This window comes from Siphateles boraxobius, unplaced genomic scaffold, assembly GCF_051911475.1.
Source record: "Siphateles boraxobius isolate OS27281-9 unplaced genomic scaffold, OSU_SipBor_1 55, whole genome shotgun sequence".
In the NCBI taxonomy this organism is placed as follows: domain Eukaryota; kingdom Metazoa; phylum Chordata; class Actinopteri; order Cypriniformes; family Leuciscidae; genus Siphateles; species Siphateles boraxobius.
The window spans coordinates 6700969-6725573 of record NW_027509181.1 but is presented as its reverse complement, the minus strand read 5'-3'; the positions used below and the strand labels follow the sequence as shown (position 1 = coordinate 6725573).

The 24605-nt window shown below is 36.9% G+C and overlaps 2 protein-coding genes across 2 annotated transcripts in view; both read right to left on the bottom strand.

The window, feature by feature from the left end:
- Window positions 1-571: 571 nt before the first annotated feature.
- On the bottom strand, window positions 572-12127 carry arg1 (arginase 1). Its single transcript, XM_077205978.1, has 8 exons — window positions 11915-12127; window positions 11703-11775; window positions 9920-10094; window positions 9637-9796; window positions 2889-2983; window positions 2215-2319; window positions 1973-2109; window positions 572-1292 (listed from the first exon to the last, which is right to left on the bottom strand). The coding sequence occupies exons 1-8, from the start codon at window positions 12017-12019 to the stop codon at window positions 1129-1131; spliced, it is 1014 nt and encodes a 337-aa protein (XP_077062093.1). The 5' UTR covers window positions 12020-12127; the 3' UTR covers window positions 572-1128.
- A 1438-nt stretch (window positions 12128-13565) lies between these two features.
- Window positions 13566-24605, bottom strand: part of heatr1 (HEAT repeat containing 1) — a 44941-nt gene continuing 33901 nt past the window's right edge. The window contains exons 41-45 of the mRNA XM_077205949.1: window positions 22320-22488; window positions 22032-22225; window positions 18204-18362; window positions 14273-14381; window positions 13566-14094 (exon numbers count right to left, since the gene is read on the bottom strand). Coding sequence (XP_077062064.1) covers window positions 14006-14094; window positions 14273-14381; window positions 18204-18362; window positions 22032-22225; window positions 22320-22488 — 720 coding nt within the window. The 3' untranslated portion in view covers window positions 13566-14005. The remainder of the gene's footprint in view (window positions 14095-14272; window positions 14382-18203; window positions 18363-22031; window positions 22226-22319; window positions 22489-24605) is intronic.

Below are 24605 nucleotides of genomic sequence, written 5' to 3'. Positions count from 1 at the left end.
TGCGCATTGACTCTCCTTTATAATAAATCATACAAATTATTTTATTGTTTACACTGAAACGTAAACAAGAAAGCACGAATAGCTGAACACGAACACTCTTACTTTTAAATATACTTACGATGTTTAAGTTGCAAACATTTCAAACACAATACTCAGTGTCAAGCTCTTACATTAACTGATCTCTTATTACATGTTAATATTAGGCAAACCAAAGATGTTCTGAGTCTTGGTTTTGCATAACATTCTTTGGTGATTTTCTCACACAGCCACATCTTGTTTTTGTCCACTGGTATCAGACACTGGTAATTGAAAGAAAAATAACTTAAAAATAACATTTTCAATTAAAATAGATTATAATTTGCTCTTGTGTGTATTTAGTTGGAAAACATTTTTGATTATTTTTTTTTTAACCCTGTAAAGCCTGACATATCTTTGTTTTTAATGGATCAGTTTATTAACTTTAGACAGAAAAAAAATCTAAAGGTTTTTTCCCTGTATCATTTGATACATCAGTCTTTTATGGCTCATATACAGTAGTTTGAAGTAGTGAGAATAAGGAGCTCATACTCAATGAAAAAACACCTCAGTTTTATTCAGATCCCCAAAGTGAGCAAAAATCTTCAATTTGTTGCAGTTGCTGATATTTGAGGGGTAGGGAGGATAATGATAAAATGCCTTTTACTTGCAAAAGAAAGCATGTAGTAGATTGTGCACATTTTTTTCAGCCAAGTTTTGATCATGTTGACAATTTAGAGAAATTTGCATATCAAATATGATATGCAAGTAAGCTTTATAGGGTTAAATATATTTGTACTGGTATTAGTTCTTACATGAAACGTTGTTAATCTTCCTTGCAACAATGGCTTTTTGATTAGATTTTTGGAAATAACTAACAATTTTTATACAGCTTTTTACTTTCTGCATTCACTATGGATATATACTGTGGTGTAATTTGCATATATATTTGGAATTCATTTTTTATACAAGAAAAAAACTAAATGTAAATTCCAATTTAGTCATTTTAAATTTAGAACGACATGATTGTGTAAAATGATGACAATAAGTAAATATAATAGAAAATAAACCAAAATGACAAGTAAAAATCACAAATAAAAAAATCCCTGTGATTTATGGATTTGGCATTTTGTAATCAGGCTCATGAGAGCCCTCACGGACCCGTCCGAAGCAGCCCAGTAACAGATCCACAGCAGTGTTTACTGTTGATGTGATTTCATCCTCTGTTTTGCCCTGCTTTGGGTTCACTTCAACGATGTCTACAGCAGAGAGAAGCCCTGGAGGAAAGTCAAGAAGAAAGTCAACAGGTCAAACATGTAAAAGTATCAAGCATGATCATGGTAATGTAATTGCTAAGCAAAAGCCAAACACAGAAACATTGCCATTAGTGGGTCATTTGGATTTTTAATAGCGGATGCTGATATCTAGAATATATGGTATAATGCATATTGATTATAATTCATTAAATTAAATAAACTCTTATTATTTTCACTGTTCTACTCTTGGTACGTTTTGAAACTGACACAAGATGGTTATAGCACATCAGCCAAGTGAGCTGAGTTTTTGGTTAATAATCTCAGAAAGCCCAAAAGCCTGCCGGTTTATCAGCCTGGAAGTTACATAAGTCTCTTTGTGGAAAGCATATCAATGCGGGGCAGAGAGCCGTGGGTCCGGAGCAAAGCCGGTGGTGCGAGAGCTAATGAGCATCACCTGTGCGCCACACTGGTCTTTAGTCCCACGGAGGAGCTCCAGAAGGTTTTTTTTTTTTTTAAATCAAACAAGCAAGCCTAACGTGAAACGTAAAAATGAACGTAAAAGTGATGTAACATTACTTTCCATAAAAAGTAACGGAATTAATTACTTTTAATGCAATATTGTAGCACATTACATTTAAAAGTAACTTTCCCCACCACGGTTTATTAATTAGTTCTCTACCTACATATCCTTGTGTTCTCACCTGTTTGACAGATTTGCTCAGTGATGTAAATCCCCTCTCTATAGGTCAGTCCTCCCGCTACAGGTGTGCCTGTTGCAGGGGACACTGATGGGTCCAATGCATCAATGTCAAAACTCAGGTGGATAGGTTTTTTCACCCTGATCCAGACAGAGCAGTAATGTTTACACAATAAATACTTACTCTTAAGTTATTTTGAATAATTACAAAAAAAGGAGGAAAGATGCCCCAAGTAACACACTTACTTTGAAAACATGTGATCACATGTCTGCTCCATAACTTTTGCAATTCCAAGTCGATCAACTTCTGTCATGGAGAACGTTTTGATTCCAAGGTACTTCAGGATATAACTGTTATTGTAAAGTATGAGTTGGACTTAATAATAAAAACTGAAATAGTGATATCATGCACTCTGCCTTACTTAAAGTCCCCCTGTAGTCAATAATTGTAACCCTTAAAACTCATCTTTGATCACCAAAATGACATTTTTAAACGTTTTTTCCTTGAAAAAAAATCTTCCTCCCTTAAAAGAGCTTGAATGTAACTCTACACCCTTGTCATCATTTAATATATGCGGTTCAATTAATATGCAAATTAGCACTGCCTTCACTCACACCAGCTCAAAGATCCACTCGTTGACGATCACACGTAGATGCGATTGGTTACAAGGTAGTTTGTGACGTCAGAAACACCAGCGATTTCAAACCGTGTTTTTGGAACTGTCTTTGGTTCACTGCAGCTTTAAGGAGAAAATACTTAGCAAAGGTGTTGACATGAATTTGCATGGTTTATCTTAAAGCATATTGAAAACACCACATAGACATATAAAAAACATTAAAAGCTTGATTTTCACCACAGGGGGACTTTAAATTATGTATTATTTTGCACTTTTAATAACAATTATAATCTACAAACTTACTGTTCTTCTGGGTCCACATCTCGGAGTCCAATGTAGACAATGTCCTTAGCTGCTACACAAGGCTTTAACCATGAGAAATTTGGAATAATGGGAATCTGAGAAAGATAAAAAAAAGCAAAATGTTATCAATGTTTCAAATCATAAAATGCCATCTCAAGTAAAGCTAAAAGACTGGAAACTTGTTTTTAAATTGCATAATGCAATTCATTTACCACCCCCCCCCCCCCCCTCCTCCCTGAAATCATTATGCAAACATGTTTTTCGGTTTGATATTTTTTACACTTTACCCAAAAATGAATGAATGAATAATATTATGTTTTGCTAAAGTTAAAAAAGCTCTTACGGTTTTCTTAAAGTTAAAAAAACTGTAAACTACAGTTACTGTAAATGCAAAAAACATAAAAACTTATACAGAACAAACTTTATTTAAATTGTGAAGTACTTGTGGCAGTATATGTTGTTACTCCCTTTAACAATAATGATTAATAAATATTTAATAAAATATTTTTTCTGTAATACAGTAAATATGACAATGAGAAAAAGTAATGAGAATCTAATGAGAATCATGAATTAGAAGAACTTAGAAGTAAATTGTTACATTCCGTTCATGGTAATTTAAAGGGAATTTCTTAAATGTGCAGAAAAATATTGTCAAATTAAAAAAAGATTCATTATGGTTCTAAAAACAAACAGGGTTCATTTTCGTATTTATTTCTGGCTAAAATGTGACACGTTGCGTTTTTGTGAGATTCACTAATGCCTTGTTTTATGAAATTTTCTAATCATCCATGTGGGGAAGAAGCATATTCACAAAGAGCAGTCAGAACTCCTAAGAGGGATTTCAATTAACTTTTTGAAACACTTAGAAGGCTAAAAGTTCAGCCGTTCATTGGTGGACCTCTCCTAGCAAGAGGAACAAATAGGTTTTCAAAAAATTGTGCTTAATACACGGCTGCAAAAAACCTGCAACATAAAAGGAGTGAACTTCATTGACAACTTCAGTCTTTTCTGAGTCAGAGAAAACTGTTTAAACAGGATGGCCTCCACCCAAACAAACTTGGTGCTAAAGGATCTATGGATCTAAGGATCAATATCTACTTCTCCCTCCATCATCCTTCTGCAATGTGCCAATGAACCTGAATGGCACACACACACCTGGACAGAGTATGAATGACCACAGGACTTTCCTTCAGCACCTGAATGGTCATGCGGTTGACAAGGACAATGATAACACCATGCAGCCACAACAACATCTGCTCACGGACATAATCTCAGCTGAGCCCTGCCCACAGAGCTCACCTCAGACAGACTGTGACGGATTAGAACTGCTCCAAGATTCAGCACCCAAGGAAGACTTTCTGGAAAACAGCCAGGGAAGCCAGGACAACATATTACAGCCTCCGGTAACACCAGAGCAACAGCCACTCGCACCAGACACGTTATCCCTCTCTCCAGCATCTCCACTTCTGTGCTTCTCAGAGAAAATGGAAGAACTTTTGTCTGCTGGAACCAAATTATACCACTCTATAGACCTTATGCGCAAGAGAAACGAGGGCGCAGCCATCTTTAGAATATTGTCTTTGCGCTTCCGTTTTTGCGGTCGCTCTGTATATTTCTATAGCATTGCTGTCCAGGAGTAATTAGCTTTAGAAGTGGATTTACTTAATGTAAAGTTAACGAAAGTTATCATGAGGATTGTACTGTTTAAAGCAGATGTCTTAACAAATGTCAGTAGACCGGGAAGATTTTAAAACGAGCAGTTCATTCATAAACAAGCAAGATCACAAAAACAAGCAAAAAGCGGCAAGCCCCGCAACTACCAAATCCTTCGGGCCCAGCTCGCCCTCCCCATCCTCTCCCCATCCTCCTGTGAGAGCTCTTCGGCCTCTGCCACAACTCCAGGGCCCACACCCTCCTCCATCGGCTCTAGGTGAACCAAAAACAACTGATACCAGCTCTCAGTGATATGTGTCGGGTCCCCGCTATGATAACAGTAACTCTCTCAAACGTTTCTCGAAAGTTAAGAGTGTAATTGATGATATTGCTCCTGTGAAAGTCAGGAAGAATGGCAGACAAAAAGCACCTTGGAGAAAATCAACAGCAGTGCAAGATATGAAAAGACAATGCAGAAAAACAGAGCGCATGTGGTGGAAGACAAAACTTGTATTACATTATTACATTTATAAAGAGGGCATTCATGCTTTCAATATGGAACAAGGCAAGCTAGACAGACCTTCTTCTCAAATATTATAATCAGCAACTTAAACAACACACGCACTCTTTTTGCAACAGTTGAGAGACTAACAAACCCCCCAAGTCACATTCCCAGTGAAATGCTCTCAGACAGCAAATGCAGTGAGTTTGCTTCCTTCTCCTCTGAGAAAATCAATAATGGGAGAAAGGCGATCAGCACATCTTTGAGTTGTGCTGGGGTCAGACATCAGACCACAACCTCAGGAAGTAGTTACTATGTCTGATTTCGAAAAAATTGCTGGTAAAATTTTGGAAGAAACCGTACAGCACTTTAAAACATCAACCTGCGCCCTTGCCACACTTCCCACATCTTTTTCCAAATGTGTGTTTAACTGTTTAAAAGCGATCTCCTAGAAGTGGTAAATGCCTCACTTCTCTCTGGGAGCTTTCCAAACTCCCTGAAAACTGCAGTTGTTAAGCCCCTCCTGAAAATGAGCAATCTGGATAAGACCATAAGCAACTATAGACCAATCTCAAATCTTCCTTTCATAGGCAAGATCATTGAAAAGTTTGTTTTCAATCAGCTGAACAAATTCTTAAGCTCGAATGGATATTTTGACTATTTTCAATCTGGTTTCTGACCGTATAAAAGCACAGAGCTCATAAAGATAATAAATTAAATTTGCTTAAATACTGATAAAGGCAAATTATCAGTGCTGGTACTACTCGACCTCAGTGCTGCATTTGACACTGTCAATCACAACATACTTCATAACAGGCTGGAAAACTTGGTCGGGCTTTCTGGGATGGTTCTTAAATGGTTTAGGTCATACTTAGAAGGAATAAGTTATTATGTGAGTAAAGGTGAGAATAAGTCTTAGTGGACATCCATGACATGCGGAATCCCTCAAGGCTCAATTCTTGCGCCACTCCTATTCAACCTGTACAGGTCCTTCTCAAAAAATTAGCATTTTGTGATAAAGTTCATTATTTTCCATAATGTAATGATAAAAATTAAACTTTCACATATTTTAGATTCATTGCACACCAACTGAAATATTTCAGGTCTTTTATTGTTTTAATACTGATGATTTGAGCATACAGCTCATGAAAACCCAAAATTCCTATCTCAAAAAATTAGCATATTTCATCCAACCAATAAAAGAAGTGATTTTAATACAAAAAAAGTCAACCTTCAAATAATTATGTTCAGTTATGCACTCAATACTTGGTCGGGAATCCTTTTGCAGAAATGACTGCTTCAATGCGGCGTGGCATGGAGGCAATCAGCCTGTGGCACTGCTGAGGTGTTATGGAGGCCCAGGATGCTTCGATAGCCGCCTTAAGCTCATCCAGAGTGTTGGGTCTTGCGTCTCTCAACTTTCTCTTCACAATATCCCACAGATTCTCTATGGGGTTCAGGTCAGGAGAGTTGGCAGGCCAATTGAGCACAGTAATACCATGGTCAGTAAACCATTTACCAGTGGTTTTGGCACTGTGAGCAGGTGCCAGGTCGTGCTGAAAAATGTAATCTTCATATCCACAAAGCTTTTCAGCAGATGGAAGCATGAAGTGCTCCAAAATCTCCTGATAGCTAGTTGCATTGACCCTGCCCTTGATAAAACACAGTGGACCAACACCAGCAGCTGACATGGCACCCCAGACCATCACTGACTGTGGGTACTTGACACTGGACTTCAGGCATTTTGGCATTTCCTTCTCCTCTGTCTTCCTCCAGACTCTGGCACCTTGATTTCCGAATGACATGCAAAATTTGCTTTCATCCGAAAAAAGTACTTTGGACCACTGAGCAACAGTCCAGTGCTGCTTCTCTGTAGCCCAGGTCAGGCGCTTCTGCCGCTGTTTCTGGTTCAAAAGTGGCTTGACCTGGGGAATGCGGCACCTGTAGCCCATTTCCTGCACACGCCTGTGCACGGTGGCTCTGGATGTTTCTACTCCAGACTCAGTCCACTGCTTCCGCAGGTCCCCCAAGGTCTGGAATCGGTCCTTCTCCACAATCTTCCTCAGGGTCCGGTCACCTCTTCTCGTTGTGCAGCGTTTTTTGCCACACTTTTTCCTTCCCACAGTCTTCCCACTGAGGTGCCTTGATACAGCACTCTGGGAACAGCCTATTTGTTCAGAAATTTCTTTCTGTGTCTTACCCTCTTGCTTGAGGGTGTCAATGATGGCCTTCTGGACAGCAGTCAGGTCGGCAGTCTTACCCATGATTGCGGTTTTGAGTAATGAAACAGGCTGGGAGTTTTTAAAAGCCTCAGGAATCTTTTGCAGGTGTTTAGAGTTAATTAGTTGATTCAGATGATTAGGTTGATAGCTCGTTTAGAGACCCTTTTCATGATATGCTAATTTTTTGAGATAGGAATTTTGGGTTTTCATGAGCTGTATGCCAAAGTCATCAGTATTAAAACAATAAAAGACCTGAAATATTTCAGTTGGTGTGCAATGAATCTAAAATATATGAAAGTTAATTTTTTATCATTACATAATGGAAGTTAATGAACTTTATCACAATAAGCAAATTTTTTGAGAAGGACCTGTATATGGTCCCAATGAGCAAAATAATGAGAGAACCAAATTGCTTACCACAGCTATGCAGATGACACAGCCCTAACGACTGCAGCCCCATTGACTCCCTGTGCCATTGCATTGATGGAGTCAACAGTTGGATGTGCCAAAACTTTCTTCAGTTAAACAAAGACAAAACTGAAGTCATTACGTTTGGAAACAAAGATGAAGTTCTCAAGGGGAATGGGTCAAACAAGGGGTCAAACAAGGGGTCAAACAACTAAAAAGTCTGGAATCTTGCTGTGTGTCACGTCTTGTTTTGGTTCATATTTTATGCCTTCCGACTCTGAGCCTCTTCACGTCAGGCCTTCCAAGCCTGAGCCTCTTCACATCATGCCTACTGAGCCAGAGACTGTTCACATTGTACCTGCCAAGCAAGAGACTACATGCCATGTCTGGGCGGACAAGATGGTTACGGCTATTTTGTGCGTGTGGGCAGCACACACATCGGCTCCAGCCCATGAGCCCTCGACCAAAATGGCCACCGCCATTCCAGAGTCTCGTCCCAAGATGGCTGCCGCCATGCCAGAGCCCTCTGCCAACATGGCCGCCACGCTAGAGTCTGCAGCCCCTGACCAGCGCACCAGTGTGGACTCCTGCCCATGAGCTCACTCCAGGCCACGACTCCATACCTCTCCCCAAGAAGGGTGCAGTAGCAGTAGGTCCTTTGTTAGGGCCACTGAGGCCAAGTCTCTGTGGCCGGCTCCGCCCTGGCTTCCTGCACTTCCGGTGCCGCCCACGCTCCACGGCCCAGGTCCACCCACGATCCATGACCCAAGCCCGCCATGGTCTTAGTCCTGTTCCCCTGCACGGGCCTGGCCAGCCATGTCCATGTTCTGTTCCCCTGCAAGGGCCTGGCCCTCCATCCCTCCTCCAAGACCGCCTCCGCTCCACTACCCTCCTGAACTTTTGATGTCTTGTTTTGGTTTTATGTTGGGCGTCGGGAGCCGCCCATAGAGGGGGGTATATGTCTCATGTTTCATGTCTTGTCATGTGACTCCCTATGTTCGTCATGTGATCCTGCCATGTGTTCCCCATGTGAGTGTTTCATATTGTCATTGGTTCATTGTCTTGATTATGTTCACAGGTGTCCCTTGTCTAGTCATTAGTGTTGTGTATTTAAGCCCTCATGTTTCTCATGTGTCTGTCAAGTATTATTTCCCTGTAACCACTGTGGTAACCACTGTGTGAGTTCATGCCATGTCATGCCTTTGTTTTATGTTTGATACTTTAAAAAAAAAAAAAAAACTGCACTTGGGTTCCCTACAAACTTGCCTTCAGTGGACTTAGTACAGTGTGATTATGGAGCCAGACCTTAGTTTCAGTCGTCATGTCAAAGCAATAACTAAATCAGCATACTATCATCTGAAAAATATTGCAAGAATTAGATGCTTTGTTTCCATACAAGACTTAAGCCGGGTGCACACTGTGCAGTTTTGGCCATCTGAGACAAATTTTGCAAATCCTAAAAGATTCCTCTGATCCTAGGCTAAAATCTGAAGTCTTAGATCATTCGTTTGACATGTTCACCATTATGTTACCATAATGACCATTGAGATTGAAGACGAAGAGGAAATTGAGACGAAATTCTGGCAGAGTCAGAAGATTTGACTCCCAGTCCAACAGTGTGACTTCTCCTTCGACGGCCGTCAAATTGTCTTTGTTTTTTCAAGACTAGCCATGACCAAAATTAACGTTAGAGATTTCTTTGTAGCCATCACCTTTTTATTTTTATTTATTTGTATTCCTTCTATGTAAAGCACTTTAAATTACCATTGTGCACGGAATGTGCTGCATACTGAAAATAATCTTTCCTTGCCTTTATCAGTTAGTTATGAGTGTGCTAAAGGCAGAGATACTGACACCAGCCATGGCCAGGAGAATAAGTTGTTACAGTTGAACATCTCTGTTGGAGTTTACTGTGTAACATATTACACAAACTTTAACACAAGTTGCTGAAATGATTAAAGACCTTAGAGTGCAGTTCATGGATGAGGTAAGACAGCGGTTGTCCGTGAATGTTTCCCGTTGGCGTGGTCAAAGGTGTGTTGATGTCTGCATGTGCGTCCACCCATAAAACACTCAACTCACGTCTTGAGGCGGCATGACCGGCAATCGAACCAATCGCCAAGCTGAAAGAAACAGCAAATATATTGTTGAGAATGAATATGCATTCAATAGGTCTAAGCAAAGGTTCAATATTGATTTGGTGCTGGCAAATGTCATGTTTAACAGAACCGAAAGCACACAATCACCTGTGATCTCCTCCCAGCATCACACAAGTGTTGCCATCGCTTTTGACCTTCTGCACAGCTCCAGAGAGCAGCTCATTGGCTCGGCCGACTGCTCTCGGAGACTTCAGCCTGCCAATGGGCTCATCATTGGGAACTTCTTCAAATGTCAGATTCCCATAATCCTTCACTACACAACCTGGGGAGGGACAGAGGGTTTCAAACGAAGTAGCTTTTAAAAGGAATAGTTCACCCCAACATGAAAATTCTGTCATCATTTACACAACCGTATGATTTTTTAGTTTTAACACTGAACACTATAGGAAAAATGTACTGATCATTCTTTTCCAAATAATTAAAGTGAATGAGGGAGGGGACTTGCGCTCCCCAAAAAAATAAACATAAATCAAATCTTCAGAAATCTTATCTCTATATTTCATGCATGACTGACAATGGATGGAAAATTTATATGCAATTGAAATACATCCATCGTATTTACATACGTATATAAGAGTTAAAAGGCCCACCTTGCCACCTCATACATTTATAAGATTTTTAAACAAAATAAACCGCTTTTATGATTTATTTTCACACAAAATCTATTGCTCCATTAATGTTCAATAAAACATCTATTTTTTTCTGCAATCATACACTATGGGAGTAGTAAAAAGCTATTTTTTTCTTAAGGTGTGCCTTTAGCCCGTTGTACAATATATGTATGTATGGATGTATGTTATGTATTTATATATATATATATATATATATATATATATATATATATATATATATATATACACACACACACACATACACGAGGAAAGCTGAAGATTTAACATTGACTTATGGTGTTTCAAAAGTGTGCTTATTCAAATATTAAATGAATGATTCAAATTTCTTAAAATTAATATCTAAATAAATTACTCATTTAATACAGCCTGTCACTGATTTGACTTTTTCAAAATGTAGAGTTTTCCGTTCTACCATCAACTCAAGTCTGGAAGTAACATGATTAAACATTACCGGGTTTGTTTGAGTTAAGATGTGCAAATACATGCTTCACTCTTATTTAGTGACCCAATCTTCAATATTGAATACACAGAGAAAGGGGAGTGGAACAATGTCAGTGTTACTGCTCCTATGAGATCGCATCTCCTTAGGTAAATAAATAAAGACAACACATGGAAGCACTGATCTACTGTCCCTGTTCATGGCATCAGTCCCTTCAGCTTTGTTTAAAGTTATAAAACATTTGTGCAATCACAGAGCTATAAACTCTAAAAAATGCTGGGTTGTTACAACCCAACAGTTGGGTAAAATATGGACAAACCCAGCCGTTGGGTTAAAGTTTTCATTTTAAAACAACCCAGCATTTTTTAGAGTGTATAGGCCCATAAGAAATAAAGCATTTAAATCTCTTTTTAGAGAAACGGCAATGATGAATATTGACTGACTGTACGCAGCCTGAATTCTTAAAATACACAGTACTGTGTAGTTAAGAAATAAAATGTAACAATTTTAACATTAAGATTTACGTTAAAGAGTACAAAAATACATATAGTAGTCTAGATTTTTTTTAGATACTATAGATGGTCACAATTTAATTGTAATCAATTTTAATCACATTTGACCTAACATTTCATGCAGTCTCTTTATTTGTATTAATAAGGATATTAAATTGCATAGGCTATTTAATAATTAAACAAGAAAGAAAAAATAGTTCAAATATTTTAGATGCATTATACTGTACTGAAAGATTGCTATCTAAGTAGTGTAAATATCAGGAGGTGTAGTGGTGTAGTAGCAGCACCTTGCCCTTTAAGTTTCGGCACCAATCCAGCAGCTCGAATGAGGTCTGCTCCTCTCTGCACACCATCCTTCTGCTGCAGTAACAGGCAATAACATGAGCACTAGACTGGCACCATACTGCACCATGCGTGGATTTACATGCAAACATATCATTTTCATTCGTGAATAACATTATTTTAAACGAGAAAAGGACTTTTGGCCTTTATATCTCACCTGTCCTTTAGAGAAAGGCGCACCTATTATCCCCACACTGTGCTGATGATGGAGGTCTCTCCTGAATATGTGAAAAGCGGCTCTTAATCCGCCGAAGCGCTTCATCACTGTTACAGTCTCCAGCAGCAGTCTGAAATAAAGCGGCTCAACTCAAAGCAGATTACAGGACGAGTGACGACACGCTGGCCGCTGGCAGTCATTGGGCTGCTCGCGCTGTTCTCTATTAACCTTGTTTTGGACAAGAAAAGTAAATTGGAAATAACTCATTTGAGAAGCCGCAGTCGCATAATTTGCATAGAAAGTGGTTCATTAACAAATGAGGCGATTGTGAAAATATTTACTTTTCTATTAGGGATCAAGAAAATACATTTAACTATAGGTTATATCATATATTTATTTAAAGTCTTCATCGTATTATTAAGGGTTATTATTTTACTAAGCCATTTGAAATATGGGGTAAATTCAGTGCGATTGGGACACTTTCTGCCATTGAGATGACTTGGAAAAGTGCCCCAATCAACCTGTACTCAGTCCTATTTATTTTTGGCTCAAATTTACAATGTTTATATTAAGTATTATTAGTTAATATTTAAGAATTAAGTAATTTTTTAAAAATATTTTCTTTAATAAAGATTTTTGCATAGCTGAATTAACTTTTAAAAAATATTTTCCGAATTCATAAGCAGTTCATATTAAGGGACTACACTTAATATTGTAAACATTTATGTCACATCACAAGATTGTTTAAAATTGGGTGAGAGCAGTTATATAATAAAAAAAACTGTTACAACACCTCAGATAAATTTATCCTCATCTGTAGTTTTGATCTTAAAACATTCATGTTAAAATACAATTAATTTTACAGTCCTGTTCCACCAGTACATACTATGTAACAAAAACTGGGTTATAACAGTAACACTTAACATAACTAAGTATTGGGTAGCGAGTGATAAAATAGGTTTAGGGTTAGTACCTATTTATGACGGTTACACTTTATTTTAAGGTGTCATTGTTACAGTGTAATTAAGTATGGAGTAATATTATGTTTAGTTGCATGAATGCATGCACAATTTACTGTTATTACTATGGTGAGTAGGCCTACATGTAACGCATGTAACCATGACGCTGTAAAATACATTAGTTACACACTAGCAAGTAGCCTACACTGTATAGTGACCCCATTGCATATAGGTAACATTCAGTTGTTATATACGGTAAATTATTATGCCTGTGGTCCATTGCCTTTGAATAAAATATGAAAAACCAAGGGATTAAAAGTAACCGTAACTCTTTCTCATCTAAAGTTAAAGATTGCATCAAAGTAAATGATAGACAAAGCATATAACTGCTTGATATAATTAAAACTCAAGTCTGATGCTGTGACATTGATATCATTAGTTGCATTTGGTTCATATTGGCCAGGCAACAAAAGTCATGGTTTCTTTTTAGTTTCACATCATTGTTTTACAATGACATGCAGAATCATTTTTATGTAGGTATATGAGGCACATTATATTCACAGGTGCTCCAGAAAGAACCACATTGAACAGGCAGCTAAGATCTGAATATGTATGCGTGGCAGAGATATTAAATGTGTAACCCATTAAAACTGTATTGTTAAGGTGAGCATATTGTTCAACCTGGACTCTCATTGAACCTATGTTTTTTTATTCTCACTTTAATCAAACACAAATGCACATATACCAGGCTCATCTTTTTATGATATTCAGATTTTAGAGAAAGATCAGTTTGCATTACAAAATGTCATTTAATGCCATAAAACCATTCTTTTAAAAAAACATTAGACATATTAACATCATGTGTGTCGTTTTTATATAACCTTAGAAGAAGCATGTAGTATCCAGTGATTTGTGACTTTCAAAAAGCCACACATTTTACATTGACTTCTGCATGGGCAGTTTGGGGCGCAGGTCAAGCCGGAAGTGAGGTGATAAAGTGTGCTGTGGAACTGGCGGAAAGCCTGACCCATGTTCTAGCAGAACAGTTCATCAGTAAATATGATGTAAGAATAATGAATGCACACTCAGAGGGTGTGAGAAGCGCCTGTGATGGTGTGAAAGTCTTGGAACTTTAAAAGTAGCTCTGCAGTGATTCACCAAGGACAGACTCCATTTCATGAATAACCTTCTGCACCTGGTGCTCAACTTCCTCACATTCATCTGTAAAACAAGGAGAAGGAATAAATACATTCTGAAGTATTCCTGACTGTTAAAGAAACGTTATGAAAATGACAGACTTAAGGGTTCTTAAAACACAACTCAAAGCAGTAACATAGATAACACTAAGTTACAGAATCATGTGAGCTCATTTGATTAAATATTGATGTAATGTTCTTACCCTCCATGAGCTCAGCCAGGAATGGGATGGTCTCTGGCAGAAGAACCATGTAGTTCTCCTTCAGCTTGCTTGCCAACTCCAGCAACATGACAAGTGCAGAGAAACGCACCTGAAAAGAAATGCCAACATGGATCATTTTTTTAACTTCTACACTATATTCAACTGCTCGTTCAGTGCATAATACGTCATTACGCCATTTCTATGTCACTGCACATACACAGAACTTTACAGTTTTGGTTTTCAATCTAATCAAGTGTTAACATGTCCTATCGAACGGATTAGAAAGGGTTTAACCAGTGTTGTGCTAGTTACTAAGATATAGTAACTAGTTACAGTTACTAGTTACTTCATTCAAAAAGTAACTCAATTACTTTGATTACTTGCACCAAAAAGTAATGCATTACTGTTAAAAGTAACTTTTTAGTTACTTAAAAAAAAAACATTCTTTAATGTTCCCATTAATGTTCTTTTATGCGTTGTGGTCTACACAAACACAAAACTGACTTAGAAAGTAATTTTTAAACACTATTTTATTTAAGTCAGACCAGCACAAACTGAATATATCACAAGGATTTCTGAGGTGACTCGCTATGCTGACTCACGATCTTTGCAGTAGACGCGGCAGAGAGAAATGCACATTTCATACGGATTACATAAGCAGAGAGCATTCTGTAGTCTGTTTTCTTTTGTTTTGAATTGTTCTGTTTAAAAGTAGACATTTCTGTGAGGCAAGTAGGTTACCTTATAAGCCGAGTTTCGGTTCATTTATGAGACGAGCTCCATTTCACGCGCTGGCGCCTCCATTTCGTTATTATCTATCGTCTGCTATATTTACTTCTTATTTATTAAATCCAGGCAATTGGTTGATGAAACATTGATTAAAATTAAGATACAAATAATACAAAACGAAATTCACTTTAAAAAAAGGTTTTGTGCTTTCTGTTTGATGTCTCTGTGAAAGTTTTAAAGCATATTTTAGGGCCGCTTTCAGAGCGCTCACGTACGGAGAACTGTCACGTCCGTAACATGGTTTCTTCCTCATAAATGCGAACACTAAAAATAAAATAAAATAAATATTTTGTTCTGTGGAGACTGAGAGCCAACCCTCCTTCATCCGGTGAGTAGTATTAGCCTTCTTTGTTTTGCGCAGTGTAATTCACAGAATTACTAAATATTTTAGGCCTATAAAATTCAGTCCGTATAAATGTGCATTTTCTAACCTTAGAAAATGGACAAAATTCATTTGATTCTAATCATAATGTAACATTATTGTGAAATTGATTTCTTTATAGGCTATTTGCATAGTAAATCCTTATGTTTTTATCCAACTAGGCTATGTGTGGGCCTTATGTAAAATACGGGACAAATCGCTTCCCTTATTGATTTGATACAGGACACATCATTTTACTTGTAAATACAGGACAATTCCGTATTTTAAGGGACGGTTGGCAAGCAACCCTACCACCAATCCTACAATGCGTCGCTGCTGCAAACAGGTTAGGCTGTAGGCTACACTTCAGCCAAAATTAATTAATTTAAAAAAGTAACGGACAACGCACCATATGGTAACGGAGTTAATTTATTTAAAAAGTAATGCGTTACAGTATGAGTTACTGTCAAAAGTAACTGCGTTACAGTAACGCGTTACTGCCCAACACTGGGTTTAACCCACCTCTTACAATCCAAATGAACATTTTATTTGAACCAATTCATTACTTTTGATGCGTTTACATGTGATTTGTTTTATTTTGACTTGTCCGATTACAAAATACATTATTAGGGTCCATCTAAAACACAGCTGGTGTGCATGACTGAGTGCATTCACTGGACGCTTGTTTACATGCATTCAATTAGCAGACACATTTCTTTAAAGTAGAGCCCGACCGATATGGATTTTTGGGGGCCGATGCCGATACCGATATTAGGGAGTAAAAAAAGCCCGATACCGATATATCGGCCGATATTATTTATGTGTATATTATAATACAGTAGCAATATTATTTATGTGTATTATAGTACAGTATACCAGTCAAAAGTTTGGACACTTTCCTATTGGTGTTTACAAACTTTTGATGGGTACTTTACACAGTAGCTATAAACAGAATAAATATATTTTATAAACACGTTTTGCAATGATCACTCAAATGTGGTAATCAAACACTTGTGTGACACAGATATGTAATGGAGGCAGGGGGAATGATAGAATGAGAATTATACAGCTGAGCTGTAACCAAACTAGTTTGCATTGCATGTTATATTATATTATATTCTAAATACTGTTGCATAATCTTCACTAACGACGACTTTGTCTTTTAATTTAGTCATAACTTGTATCAATAAATATATAAAAAGTGTCACTGACAAAACCTTATTATCTTCTATTTTTACTCTTAATTCCTCTAATCTCTACCAGTGGAGGAAGAACTCAGATCTTTTTACTAAAGTAAAATGAATAATATCATAATGAAAACGTTTTTAATTACATATGTACAGTACTTTTATACTATTTTAAATAATTAGTAAGCAAAATGTACTAAACGTGAAACTAGGCTACTCTTAATGCAAAATGGCCCTATATAAAGTGTTATAATTATATACATTTTTGGAATATTGCTTGATGTTGTAACGTAGCGTTATCAGGCAGAATGAGCTTTAACACTGTGTCTACACCGGACGCGGCCGTTACTGCTCGCGTCGCAACAGCTGTTTACCCTAGACAAAGCAGAATCAGTTTACTGTCGGAGATCGCTCGCGCCACGCATTTTAATCAATGTTTCATCAACCAATTGCCTTAATAAATAAGAAGGCCTAAATATAGCAGACAATATAATCAGGACTTCTCAGCTGCGCGCTTGCAATAGTCACAAGCTCACACAATACGTGACAGAGGCTTGTAGCAGAGAAATCAATTCTGTGAATTACACTGCGCAAATCACAAGTAGGCTACTACCCACCGGATGAAGAAGGGTTGGCTCTCAGTCTCCACAGGCTACATAAAATATTGATTTTATTTTATTTTATTTTATTTTTCGTGTTTGCATTTATGAGGAAAAAACAATGTTACAGACGCGACAGTTCAGCACTATGGACGTGAGCGCTCTGAAAGCAGCACTAATGCTTTGAACCTTTCACATATACATCAAACAGAAAGCACAAAACCTTTCGTTTCAAAGTGAATTTCGTTTTGTATTAATTGTATCTTAATTTTAATCAATGTTTCATCAGCCATTTGCCTGGATTTAATTTATAAGAGAAGTAAATTTAGCAGACGATAGATAATCTCGACACGGAGGCGCCTGCGGGTGAACTGGAGCTCGTCTCATGAACCGAAACTCAGCGTATAGACCTGAGAATTGAAATATATCTATATTGAAATGTCTACTTTTAAACAGAACAATTCAAAACGAAAGACAGACAGACTCATGTAATCGTATGAAATGTGCATTTCTCTCTGGCGCGCGCTCACTGAAGATCGCGAGTCAGCATCGTCAACTTCATCTTTGGCTGACACTGACTGAAAACACTTGTTTATTAATAAACAATTAAAATGTCTCCTTGCTATATTTGTTGTATTCATAATCATTATTTTTGCCAGTTCTTGTGACAGCTTTTAGGTGCTTTATTGGCAGCGCCACCCTTACATGAATCACCGTACCCGCATTTTTTAAAATATTCATTTATCGGCCATTATAAATGCCGATACCGATAGTTAGGAAAATGCCTAAAATCGGCCGATAATATCGGCCCGCCGATATATCGGTCGGGCTCTACTTTAAAGCAACTTAAAAATAACAATGGACTAATTGCAACTTTAAAAGAAGGTATCAGTATTGTTCTTATTCACAAATATGAATTTAAAATACAAATTGATTTTTGGCACATAACTTCAGCACTGTATTTTAACATTTATCATACTCAAGAATCTGCATACCTTGGGTGAACTGTGTCGCATCTTAAGCAGAATCTGATAATTGAGAACTTTCCACTGCGAGTCGTCTCCCATGGCGACAGCAAACTGGGCGATACAAGGCACCAAATGTTTGGTAATGTGGGTCTTGTAGATCTCATCTCCTCCTAGCATGTTCTCCAACTTCAGACACACAAAAACAAACTCATTAGACACCACAATGACAGAATTTTTTTTTTATACCAATACTAAGTTTTGATCCAAGTTAAAAGTATTTTAACAAATATCCATATGTATCTGCAAAAGTCATATTATCCAAAAATCTTTTTTAGAGCTGTATCAAATTTGACAGTCATCAGGGTCTTCAGAAGGGGTGTCTAAAACTCGGTCCTGGAGTGCCACTGTCCTGCAGAGTTTAGCTCAACACACCTGCCTGGAAGTTTCTAGTAAGAGCTTTATTAGCTGTTCAGGTGTTTGAGGTTAGAGCTGAACTATGCAGGACAGTGGTAGAGATGTGATGGCGATGAAATCCTACTACCAGATAATTGATGCGCAACAACACCAGTAATACCGGTAATTCCACTGGCGTAGAGCACAGTAAGCCTCAATTTCTATAGGAATGAACTGAAAATGCTCGCTCTGCTCCACTTACTCCGTTTCAGTTGACACGTTTTATTAGATTCATTATTAGATTTCGCTTTGAAACCAATCTTCCGTCAGTCAAGAGTGAGGTGTAATAAGCTGAAATCTGACTCCTGCTGCTGAGCTGTGACACTTGTTTGGCTCACGCTGAATTAAGCAGACGTGTTCAGTTTTTACTTGTAGTGTCTGTTCTCTAACTGAACTAAATTATTTTTATTACCATAAAGCAGGGGTAGGCAACCTATGGAAAAAGTGAGATGTATGCATTTCATTCAGATAAAGTACCTCGTACCTGCATACAGATCTACATTTTGAGGTAATCATTCATCATAGTTACAAAGCTTGTTATATTAAGGTAGGAGTTATACATACTATTAAAGTGTTAGAATTAAACTGTGCAAGTCAATAAGAGTGCGCAGCTCTGACAAATCATTAGTGCGATCACTGCACATCACGTGCACACAAGTTACTGACTGACAGCTTACAGCTTGTTCTGCTGTACATAGTCAACGCTATACATTTCTGAGATATTCAGTATAGAGTCCTTATTAAACATTCCACACGCATCAAAATGACTTATGCATCGTGGAAACCCTGTTCATGTGTACCTGGTCACTTCATGCGTTTTTCTCTGATCGGATAGCTGTCTAATTATGAAAAGACCGAAAGAGAGATATTTGTTTCGCATTCCAGATAAAACTGGACAGATTGCATCTGGTTGTTGAAGCCACAAATGTAAACTTTACTCCTAAAATGGAAAAAAACGAAACATGCGAGAGCGTTTTATTACGGCTTCCGGTACCCAGATATGAAAGCCGACGCGATTGAATTTTGATCTTGCTTTCTTTGACGCGAACGCCGTTAAATTAGCATTTAGCGCAGGAATTAAAGATTAGATTTATATTCGTTTTGCAGAGACAGTTACGTTGCCCAGTGTAAATGGAACAGTTTTAACAAAACGGATAGCTAGCCTATCTGATCATTTAAAACGCATGAATGACCAGGTGTAAACAGACCCATTGGAAATCTGTTATTCAAAGTCTAATTTAAAACTGAAAACAAACTAAAGGATTTTGACAAAAGTAGGGGTGGGCGATATAGCCTCAAAATTCTATCACGATATTTAGAGAATATTTGCGATAATGATATTTATGACGATATAGACATTTTTTTTGTTGTTGTTGAAAATTTTCTTATTATGTTTATCTCCCCTAAATGTTTGCAAACTCATTGCGTTTTTACAATGTGGTAATTTTGTTTTTAAGAGTTTACACAACACAAGGAAGCTTGATTTCAATCTTTGAATTAAATGTTATATGTGTGTAGGTCTAACACCAGTATTCAGAAATACTACAGAAACATAATAAAGTAATCAAATGTAAAATAACACATAGTCTTTTAGTTCTGTTTCCTGATTAAATTAAATACATAGGCTAATAATTCTCATTCATTACAATTAAAGCGTTTTATACATAACTGACTGTGTTTATGAGTATACTTACCAAGACCGGAAGTTTTACACAATTTTGCGTTTTTCCCCCCATTAAAGTGATATAATCCGCCAAAAATAACTTTAGTTTCTCGCGAGCTGTACTCTATGTATGCACGCAGTGCAACTCTCTCAGAGAGTGCACGAGTAGCTTACTGGATAGTTTAAAATCGCTTGAATGTTTAAACTGATAAGAATTAAGAAGACTTTAAAATTATAAACTTTAGTTACGATGCACTGATGGCCCGATTGTGCAAGAGACCATTCAGTCATGTCCCGACTCCTAAACGCGCGAGAGAGAAGACGCGCGTCAGCAGTCCCGCTGAACACTCAAGCTGTTTGTGAAATTGCTAAATCGTCATCGGAGGCTGACAGGCTGCTCTCGCGCTCAGACAGGTGTTGTTGTTGTGCGTGCTAGGGAACGTAAATGCGCCATACGTCATTGCGTCGCAATATCATTGATATCGCGATATGACACTTTTTTATCATGTAAAAATGTATACCGGTATTATCGTGGACGGTATGATATGGCACACCCCTAGACAAAAGTAAAACATATTTGATGAAAAATTGCTATTCCTATTTAAGGTTCTAACTATTTCTATGTTAGCCATTATCAGGACTGCACGATTAATCGTATTTTAATAGCGATAACGATATCTGTCTCTCTCGATTAATTGTAAATAATTGCCACGATATTTGCCAACTCATTATTTATCCTGAAAACGCCTATTATTTTACATATGCGTCAAGTCAATACTACCGTTGATGTTTGTAGTTGCCAGATGTAAATGGCTTAAATCCCTCAAAAAGAGCTTTTCTTTTACATGTTCTGCCCGGTGTTTTACTTAACCTGTGCAATCTGGCAACCCTGCACATACTCACACTGAGGGAATAGCGGTGAAGCACTGATGATCTGAAAAAACATGCACTGGAGTTTAGCGATCTCCATAGCGATATTCTGCTTACATGAAATTATCATACAGCCAGTCTGTTTCTTCACAAGCCACTTGTGCTGTTTGTGTGACTAAATCTGCCAATCAAACCTTCAGCGATTTATTTGGAAAAAATCAAAACATGGATCTCCACCTTATTGTTTGGGATTATGTTTGCAGAATTAAATTAACAATTTGAAATTATTGGAAATAATGAGGAGTTTCACTGTTCTATCTTTTGAAGTTTAAGGTTTTACCAGTTTTCATGATGTGAATGAGTTGAAAACGACACCCACTGACAGTTTTCAGTGTCAATCAAAAAGTAGGCTATTGCACTTTGCAGTATGATTTTGATGAGCGATCTGAATCTGTAGTTTGTCTCATTTGCAAACGAACTGTCACTTAGATCAAATGTGAAGACACATCACAATCTAAACCATGCATCACAATCCATGCATTTTGTATTGACTTGCCAACTACAGGCCTTTTGATGATCACAGGAAAGTTACCATCTAGATGTCTTTTTTTAATTTTATTTAAGCCCGAGAAATATCACACTGAATTTAAATTCAGAAGCTGAAAACAGGTCCATCATTGATGAGATGTATTTAAGTCACTGTCCATATAAATTAAAATGATTATGCATTTTTGAATAAATTATGAAATTGATTATCCAACAGATTATCCAATAACTTTGTTTATTTCATAACATATGTAAATGAAATATCACAGAAATGGGGAATAGATTGTAGTTCTTGATACATTTAATGTATGTGCTACACTGACCTGATCCACCAGGGGCGCCAGCAGAGCATCAGCCCTTTCCTTACTGAGGAAGCGCTGAGTGTCATAGAGGAAGATCTTGTGGAGGCAGTCCAACACATTCTGCAGCAGCTGGCTACTCTTTGTCACGTTATCATCATCATCATCATCATCATCATCTGAATCATCGTCATCATCAGAATCAAAGAAGGCTTTGTCTACGGACCAAAGAGGTGGAGGTCAAAGCAAATTACATAATTTAAAATAAATCTGTAAAGAAAAAGGACTTCATACAAACATATTTCAGACTACCTGTGTGGGAAATGTTAAGCTGCTGCAGTAGATCAGAAAAGGGTTTGACCAGCTGCCCAGCAAACAACACAAACAGTCCTTTGAGTTTGTCGGCGATACGGTCAGCTAGTCTGTAGAACGTCAACAGCCGGTCTTTAGAAGCGCCATCAATCTTTGACCAGTCAAACAACTGCAGAAAAGTAAAAAGGAGATTTAAACAGCATGCATTTACACTTCAAATGTTCTTGAAAGTAATTTACAAGTACATATTGAGCTTTTGACAATTACTTCAACAAGTGTCTATGAATCTATTTTTAATAACATTTTAATTTTTAACCAATCCTCAAACTAGTGTTGATACAGTACCACAATTCCAGTAGTTGACACCAATACCAGTAATATTTTACAGTTTTCTGTACCCATTTTGGTACCATAGCAAAAATTGTTGGAACTATTTTACCATTTTATTTACCTATTTGAAAATGAAACAATTTAAATAATTTAGTTATTTATAATGTGAATAATTATAAATACATTTAAACTAGTGTTGTCGAATTGATTAATCGCAACTAATCAAAACAAAAGTTTGTTTACATAATGTGTGTATATATATATATATATGTGTCTGTATATATTTATACTTCATATACACATTTACACATGCATATATTTATATATATAAATGTGTATATATATATATATATATATATAAAAATGTGCATATACACACGTTTTTATATACTAGTTTATATATATATATATATATATATATATATACACACACACATACACGCACACACTGTATGTATAATATATAAATTTAATAATAAATACACATTATTTAAACAAAAACTTACTGGTATGTTAGATTAAATTAATTATGATTAATCGATTTTACAGCACTAATTTAAACAGCATTTAGCCTTTAAATGTTTAGAAGTAAACATTGTTTACAAAATGTTCAAGTGAAAAATTTGTAATAAAATGAAGGACAAAGAGACATTACATAGAACAAGTGGCTGGTCCAATAGTTACATTTACAATCTAGGACTTAATGCACATCATTTTTGACATACCATATCATCTGTTGCTATGGGTATATCACTGTCAATCATTGCACTGTACTGAGCAGCACAAAAAAAAAAGCTTTATTCAAATTGTATATGGTTTATAAACAGAAAGTTGCTAAAGCATGCTTCCTTCATAATCACTAAAGCTGTCAATCACTTAGGCTAAGTTCAGCGCCTGCTCACTGTGATCTACACCCTGCGAAAACTCCCGCTATAATCAAAAAAGCTGTCTAAACAGCATAATGAATCTCTTATTTACATCAAGTTTAAACTCTGCTGGTAATATGATCCATAGTTGTTTCATGTTATGTTTCTCATAATATAATGTGTTATGCATGTTATGTTTCTGTTATATTTCTCCACACTCAGTGTTTATTTATGGCTGACTTTATGCCTGCTGTAATGTTTATTGGACTTACTATTGTAAAGAGACCTTGAGTTTGTAGAAAAGCGCTATATAAAATAAACATTATTATTAATATGTATTAATGAAAGAATTTGCAAGTGTACAGAACTCTAACGCATACAATTAATTAAAACTCCAGTGTTTTGAGCAGTGTTGAGAGAATTTGGACAAATTTAAACACCACTGGTTGCGTTCACACGCTCAACAGATATGTCTGTAATTGGCTACAATGACCAAAGCTTCAAACACGTTGTAAATAGAAACCTTTAACGATCTTCACCAGAGGTGGGAGTAAGTCACACATGTGCAAGTCACAAGCAAGTCTCAAGTCTTAACCTTCGAGTCTCAAGCAAGTCCAAGTAATTTTTTTATAAAGGCAAGTCAAGTCAAGTCACTGCCTTATGTCAAGCAAGTCAAGTCGTAGCTTGGGTCACAAGTCACTGGCAAGTCATACAAACGTTTGACGATTTCACTGAATTTATATATTAAAATAAGTTAAAACTACAGAAGTTGTGGACTATGTTTTTTTTTTGCAACTTTATTTTTTTTTAATATATGCATTTCCACATATAGCTGAGTGGTTACTACAATAAAAATCTAAATGTAACTGAAATTAGGCAACATTAAAGAATGAAAAAATAAATATGCCTCAAACATTGCAGAAGACCATTAAAAGGTATTAAACAATTCACAATTCAAGTATAATTCCTACGCTACCAAAGGCATTCTTCAAACTGGCATCCCCTTAATACAAGTTATATATTTTTAATTATGAAGTTAAAACCGCCAATAGGTGGCGCCAAATTACCGTATTAATGTACGAGTCATAGA

Coding starts and splice junctions, on each gene's coding strand:
- arg1 (XM_077205978.1), bottom strand. CDS start 12,019: ATGAAGCGCTTCGGCGGATTAAGAGCCGCTTTTCACATATTCAGGAGA. Junction 11,776..11,914: donor CGCCTTTCTCTAAAGGACAG/GTGAGATATAAA, acceptor CTGTTACTGCAG/CAGAAGGATGGTGTGCAGAG. Junction 9,797..9,919: donor ATGCTGGGAGGAGATCACAG/GTGATTGTGTGC, acceptor TGTTTCTTTCAG/CTTGGCGATTGGTTCGATTG.